Below are 8,206 nucleotides of genomic sequence, written 5' to 3' on the forward strand. Positions count from 1 at the left end.
CTTGACAATGCCACAACATTCTCACGTTTGGGCCAGGTTATCAGGGATCGAGTTCTTTGTTTGCTATTCATCACAACCTTTAGGTATAAAGAAAGACAATTATTATGAGTAATTCGTATGAAATATGAATGGTTCAAATACGGTTCCCTCTTATACAACAGTAATTAAGTAATTAAGTTGCTCTAATGTGAGGTTTTATTTTCTTACTGAAAATGCATGATTCAGCCATTAATATTAACAGCCTACACAATAACATATTTGTCAAAACCATGTAATGTTGAAAGAACTAATTTGAACACTCGTAAACAGAAGAAGCTGACAATGTAGGCACCATGTCATGACCATTTATAATGGAATATCATTAGTTTGTTTGCTTCAGCTTTTTATTTGGCTATCTTTTTTAGAGTTTCGAAAGACAAAAATGATTAGTTTTCTTAAGAAAATAGACGGGACAAACGAGCTGGTCTATTAGTTCGTCACGAGATAGGATGGATTATATTTTCTTAAAATAGACTGATCCGTCCTGATACATTTTCGATGAGTCCAAAATAGATAAGGTTAAAATGGCTTAACACCTGTCTTACAACTCTTACCAATAATAAGCGTGATATCCAATTTTTGCAAATTTTTGGTTCTTTGTGTTATGCTACAACTTTAATTGTATAACAAACTACTAAACTGTAACCTAATAACAAAATGATATCAAACCTTTATATCTAATAACAGTCTTGTTCGTGACTAGTTAATGTCGAATTTTCTGGTATCTTTATCAAAAACCTCACAATACATTTAGAGTTAATTTATTTTGTTCAACAAATTTCTTTCTATATTTTTATATTTTTTATATATGTTTAAAAAAACATTAATGGTAAGACAACTTTATTTTTCAAAACTTCTCCTAACTTATATATATATATATATATATATATATATATATATATATATATATATATATATATATATATATATATACACACACACTTATGTAGCGTATTCATGATACTTTTTATGTTTATTTGTTTTAGGTTTATTATGTGTACCGTGTGATCATCAGATCAATAACAAACTAGATAGTCAACAATTAGTCAAACACCTCAAGGAATTCTTTTGTGATCAGACAACCATAAAATCGGATCGAATAGACAACTGACATAATATTAGTGTTAATGCCGAACAACTTAAGATAAAATGTGATTACCACCAATTGGATCATAATTAGATCATTACTAATGAAATGTCCACTTCATAATCTTTAAATATAGATTTGAGATAATGAGATAAGTGTAGCATTTCGTGCACCAATAACATCTCAACTGTCAAAAGTTGAAATGATTTTGATATCGAAAAAGTACATTTTGCATGTGTTTTTCAAATAGTAATGGACAAACAGTTACAACACCCTTGGAGGAAAAAACAATAAATGAACCATTTTCTAGATCTTAAATGTTGATATCGACCTTATATCTCCAAATAGTACGTAATGCTAACCATGACATAATTTATAACTTGCATGCTTTTATAATTTTGAATTGAAAAAAAGGGAAAGAAAACTAATGAACTTGGTATTAGGAGATGAAGTTGAGTTCGTAAGTTATTGCTTCATTAAACTAAAATTCTTTATTAAGTTTTTGAGGAATAAAATTTTAATCACCAAAATTGTGTGTTTGATATAGATAGTCATTTTTCACATCATCCAAAAGCCAGTGGATCATGTTAGAAAACAAAGTACAGGTGTAGATACAAATAATTGCCGAATTATTTTAGTTTAGATACAAAGAAATAGCGATTTGTTTCTGTCTAGATACAAAAAATTCCTTCCACAACTTGCTCCCATTAACGAGCATAAAATCTAGAGGACACTCAAATGAATGCATAGAGTAAGTTATAAAAGACTTCTTTTGCTTTGTCAATTCAATGGTGTGTGTTTGTCTAAGAGAAAATATAAAGATAGGATAATTTTGCTGTTAATTTCATTTATTTTTAAAGGATAGGGCAATTTTCTAATAAGTTAAGAAAACTTTCATATTGGATTGTGTTTTTAGACTGTGACTGTCTAAATAAAAATTGGGGTTACATATTACTTTAATTCTTAAATTTTGATATAAAATTATAATTCCTTATTGTTCCAAATTTTAATACAATTTGATCCTGAAATTTTAAAAATAAATAAATATAATATTTATAATCCAATTACATTAGTCATTAGCTTAAAATGATTAAAATGTATCAAAATTTTAGAAATGAACAAATTCTAATTGCATGTCCAAATTTAAAAATTAAAAACATCCCTAAAAATTTTATCACAAAATGATCTTTTGATCGAATATATATGTAAAAAAAACTATACAACTTATGTTTGTATTGCCATTGAAAAGTGAGGTAATTATAAGGATAATCTTACCGTCGGTAGAAGATAAAAAAGAATGAATGATGACCTAAACACATTTAATTTATTATAGTATTTGTAGGAACCATCATCAATATTTGTTTTTCAATTTTGAATCCCTTAAATGAACTAGTTTCACTCAAAACTAAAAATTGTTACATTTCAAACATTGGTGATTTTGGAATGAGTTGTGCGTATACAAAGACAATGATATTTTAACATCAAGTTTCTTTACACATTTAATACTATCCTTCAATATTGTTCACTTATTCTTTTTCTTTACAAATACAAAACTTTACTTTAAAACATACTGTTAGCTCCTTAACCACCCGATGCATATTGTCAACCATTAATTAATTCATCACTATCTAATAAATGAGCATCATGATTTGACATGTAGCGAGATGGGCTGAGAACAAGAAAGTAGACTAACTTTTAACTCAAGTTAGGTACAGTTCAGCAGTCGCCTCATCTCATTACGTTGTTCGTCCTAGCATCAACTAATATACTCAAATAAATAATTATCCACCTAAGAAGAAGAAAAAAAGATGATAAATTTTAAAGAGAAATCAAACCTAGTAGGAAGAGCAAACCCATGCCATGCATTGACAACTTGTCAATGAAGAGAAATCAACCTGGTCTTAAAATAGTGTAAAATGTGGTTTACCCGAAACGCTAACATTCCCAATCGTTGGTATCATAACTCCAAACAGCAAACTCTACATGCCAGGTTTTGGTCATACCAATAATACTGAAATTTTAAAGCATATCTCTGTTAAGAAAAATGAAGTGAATTGCAACAAATTACTTGTATTTAAAAATACAAATGACTGGAGACTTATCCTTAACAATAACTGTACACCTGAAATGGACACAGCTATCACCCATGCATATATAATAAAGCATAACTATAATTTTCATTTTCAAACTCACACAGCTTCCATTTCTAACTTTTTTGTTATTTTGTTTCCATCTGACACCGCCAGAGTGATTCCAGGCTTCTCAGCTGGATGGTCAGAAAGCTTGAGATTTGAGAAAGCATCGCTAATCAAATCAGTAGCTTCTGACCCTGTTCTTCCTTCTGCGTTAATTGTCTTCTCCGGGGTAGGAACTTGAGCTTCTTTCCCAACAGTCAACTCCAACTTCTTGAATTCTTCTTCAATATCTTCATCCTCAATATCCACGTATGACGGCGTTTGTTCTGCAGTCACCAAAAAGTAAAATATTGGTCACAAAAAGAAATCAAATACTTAATTATTGACATCAAACACAAGACATTACCACCACCCTGAAATCCCCTCAAGTTCAATATCTCACAAACCAATGAAACCATTTCATTTCAAAATAAACTGCAAAAGCACGGTACAAATGCATGCCACAATAGACATGACAAAATATACCTAGTATCTTTTCAATTTCCTTGTGTGAATCAATGCTCTCTTGGATATCTCTTAAACAAAGATCAACATCTTCCACGCTGATCTTATTTTCTTTAATCGCCCGAGCTCCAATCTGAATAGCTTCAGCAACCTGCTAACAAACAACCGAGCATCAGTTGTAACAAAGACAATATGCAGCTAAAAAGATTCTTCAGATTATGACGAAACTGATCAACTTTATATAATGCTTAAAATCGTGCCTTCTTTGTTGACTCAGCATCAGCGATAACACCAAGTACTTCCTCTACTCTGCTCAAAAGTGATGAACATTTTTCTCTACTATGGGTGACTAATTTCAGCTCCCTTGCATAGCTAAGGGCCAACTTTTTGTTCCCAGATTGTAGAGAAGCCAATGCTGATTTTCTCAACCTAATAAAATGAATCTGTGAGGAATCTAAACCTTTTGGAGCAAACATCCCTACCAGATGCAGCATATCTGTTAAAAGGAACGGATGATAGTATGATGTGAAAATCACTGCAACTTTTGATTTTTGACTTCTGAAGGCCACACTTCTCTTGGAACATAAATTTGTAGAAATATAACCAATCAAATTACATTGCAGTCAAACTATTGTCCGTTAATCCATGTTTTAAGAGTGGACGACCCGCAAATTATCACAAGAGGTCCAAGACCAAGGTGAAAAGGTCTTGACAATGGTCACACAACAGAAACCACAAAGTAAGATATCACATGAATGAGGATATCATGCACATCAACAATGCTATTTTGTCAATGTGTTTGGATATAAGCTTATTTGCGTAAGAACGACTTATAACCAGAATGTCACTGAGAGGTTTAAGAAAAACGAAAAGAAATTTTTCTAAAAGAATATAAAAACCAAACATAGTGTAAGATAGTATAATATTTTACTTTGGAACAAGAAAGGGAGACAGCATACGAAGGAAGATTTTGTTTTATTTTTTCTTGGAAATTTTTTTACTGTTTCTATTCAGAAGTTCGTTCAGGATACATATACAAGTATAAAGTTTTATAAAATAAACTCACAATTCATAACGCCTGTCGGTCACATCCAGTTGCTGCTGAAGCTTCTCAGTTGTCCAGATCAGGTGCAGCACATCATAGTCTAAATTGGTGACGCTAGATAATGCTCCAGCTGAAAGAGAAACTTTCACTCCCTGTAAATAAAGAAATTAAAAAAAAAAACACTAGAAATAAGACAAGTACGTAATCATTACAGATAATTCCTGCCTGCCACAACAGAATATTCTTGACCAGTATCAATAACAGTCAGATTTTTTCTGAGGTCTATTTATTTACCAGAAATGTCAAAGGATATACACGTCCCATCTAAGACTTACATGTAAAGAAAAAATCTTCCCTGATACAGAGTATCAAATGATAGTATTTCTTTTTTTATGATTGGAATAATAACTTCAGTTACCTCAACAAAATCTTTCTTGTTCACTGACAGATACTGTGCTGTTCTGCACCCAGACAGATACCTCAATATTACAGATGCCTCCTCCTGCCCTCCACATATGTCCTGAAATTTCTTCATTGTAACGACACAAGACGGATTCCAGTGACTCTCAGATAGATGTTTGACAACTCCAGCAGCCTTATCCTATACATGAAGAAATAAAACTATAGTTGAGTAGTAGTAATCTCAAATCGAGCATAATCATGGTTCTAAGTTGCAGTCTGCAACCAAAATTGCGACCACAATATTGTTGTTATGGTGCATCCCATAATCACATAAATTGCCACAACAAGTCCATAACGTAGCTGCAATAGAGTCTCAACGAAACCTCAACATCGTTTTATTTCATTTTTATCACAAGAAAAAACAAAGATTCTAATTTCAATGACAATATGGAATCAGTATTGTTGTGCTGAAAGCTGACGGAGTACAAGAGACATCTCATGTTAGTTGCAGGAGGGTAGTGTGAGGCATAGCTGTAGAATATGTATCAATAATGATCACAGTAAAAATCTTAACCAAAGATGCATAAGATAAATCAAACACTAAGGAAGGCCAGGAATTTACGTAAGAGTTATTATGGAGTGGGAGATGAACAACAATGAGGAAAATTATGCATAGGGAACGCACTTTATTTTTTCTTCCCACTCTTTGCAAAACAAACAAGAAGTCTCTCTACCCTTCCTCATACCAAACTAACAACACAAATGAAAAGAAAGGATTAAAGTTCTTGACATAAAAGGGTGCGTGATAACTGATAACCTTAAGCACAGCCGTTACGATGACACGCTGTTCAGCCATAAAGTCTGGAGTTGCTGGTCTTGTTATCAAGTTACTCACTCTTCTGACTAGTTGGGAGAATCGCCCACTCGATGGATCCGCAAGATCCACAGTTCTTGTTATGTCACCTTCATTATACATTAGAGACTGGCAAATGAAAATATGTAAAGACAAAAACAAACAAAAAATGGTTTTTTTTTATGGATAACAACATGAACTGATCAGAAAGAAAGAGTAATGACTCATCCACACTCACCAGTACATTGTCAAGACACAAAGGGGTTAACCCTCCTCGATTAAACCAATCATTCTTAACCTGAAAATAACTAACATAAGGTGAGAGAGAAAAGAAAGAGGGAAACTGAAATTGGAAAAACCCGGTATCACCCCGTACTTACTTGGGAGGGTTGAATGAGGAGGAGGCGAAAATGTGTGGCTATTTTGATGATCAATTGTTTCCAGAATAGGAAAGAGGGTTCCCAATCGCATCTTTGCCCGGAAAAAGCTTTGAATCGAGCAACGGCAATCACGTCGTCGTCCCAATCAGCAACTTCCTTAGCTATGAAATCCCTAACGATTGCACCATTCACATTCGAAATCGAATCCATCTCCCAAATTAAATCACTTCCTTTTCTTGCATGGTCTTCCGTAAACGTAACCCTTTCTTTACAAATGCTCGGAACAAAATCAGTATCTTGCTAGTGTGTTCTTCAAAAAGTCACCATAAAAAATAGTTAATTACTTCCATCTGAAATTTAAAAAATTGGTACTTCAACAAGGGCAATACTCAATTAGTTGTTTATTTTATATGATTGAAATTTCTAATTAAATTGGGCGGGTTTGTACGTGCATGTGGTGTAAGATGCGGATTGAATAGGCTTATTTGTCGAAAATGAATATGGGCCCAAGCCCAAGCCCGCAGTGATTATGAAGGATCTTGATTAATAAGAAACAACGTAGTTGTTACTTAATCAACTAATCATCTAGGGTTTTTTTTATTAGAATTTACGATGAAGATGCATTTATGGAATTAAAAATAAAAAAATTCTAATTTTTTTATTTTAAAATTATTTTTAGGGTGGTAAGATAATTTTTTCGTAACCTTAAATATTTTCGGGTAATTTTTTTTTTTTGAAATTCAAATTCAAGTTTCTAAATTAAGTTCGGGTAAGCTTTACCCAAACTTATAGGTTGTAACATAAAGAAGAAAGATCAACGAAAATGAGTAAGTTAGAGCAAATAACATAAAACGTTATAAACAGATAACATTACAAATTGCTAAAAGTAAAAAAATCACACTTTTAAATTTTCAATTATTTAGGCCACGATATATTTCTAATATATTTACTTTTTTCATTAACCTGTAAATTTGAGTTAAAGTTTTCTTTTTCAAAACATGATTTTCTTTACATAATTTTTTCTATTGATCGAATATGTAAAACTCGTCTCGTTAGGAACGAAAACCGTTAACTCAAATCTGAGAGTTAAGAAAATAAAATGTATCTTTTAAAAAAATATATTTTAGCTTATTATTTATACGACTTATCATAAAACATTTTCGAACAGCCATGTCTTTTGTTTAGTACAGGGAAAATAAAACAGTGAATGGAAATAGAAAAAAAAATAAACAGATAAAAAAATATGGTAAATTTTGATGTTTTCGATTTGAGAAAATTTAAAAAGTAAAAAATAAATTTTATATATATATATATATATATATATATATATATATATATATATATATATATATATATATATATATATATATATATATATATATATATATATATATATATATATATATACTTGTGTCGACTTTTACGGTTTGTTCATCCGAGTATTCAATAAATTTAGTAAATAAAAGCTAATAGAGGAGGGAATAAAGAAAGAAGGGACAAAACTTTGGAAAACTTTAGTCCTGTGATTTGACAAGAAAATGAGAACACATAACTTTGCATGAGAAACCATAATGAAGAGGCCCAGAAAAAAAAAAAGTTGAAAAAGGGACTACCAAAGCATAACAATCATTTATATTTTGGAGTATGCTAATTATTATTTTTTTTCAATTAAACGTGATTGATATCCATCATTGAATGATTGAGATATATTTTAGTGAGTTGTAAATATATATATGAGGTAGAAAAATAAAAAAAAAATTA

General features: G+C 31.3%; 1 protein-coding gene across 1 annotated transcript; it reads right to left on the reverse strand.

The window, feature by feature from the left end:
• Positions 1-3,132: 3,132 nt before the first annotated feature.
• On the reverse strand, positions 3,133-6,826 carry LOC124845767 (SNF7 family protein). Its single transcript, XM_047322925.2, has 8 exons — positions 6,446-6,826; positions 6,304-6,363; positions 6,030-6,194; positions 5,229-5,411; positions 4,832-4,962; positions 4,026-4,194; positions 3,787-3,916; positions 3,133-3,587 (listed from the first exon to the last, which is right to left on the reverse strand). Exons 1-8 carry the CDS (start codon positions 6,653-6,655, stop codon positions 3,316-3,318), a joined length of 1,320 nt encoding a protein of 439 aa, XP_047178881.1. The 5' UTR covers positions 6,656-6,826; the 3' UTR covers positions 3,133-3,315.
• Positions 6,827-8,206: the final 1,380 nt, after the last annotated feature.

This window comes from Vigna umbellata, chromosome 5 (assembly GCF_029865625.1).
Source record: "Vigna umbellata cultivar VRB3 chromosome 5, Vumbellata_1.0, whole genome shotgun sequence".
Taxonomy (NCBI): Eukaryota; Viridiplantae; Streptophyta; class Magnoliopsida; order Fabales; family Fabaceae; genus Vigna; species Vigna umbellata.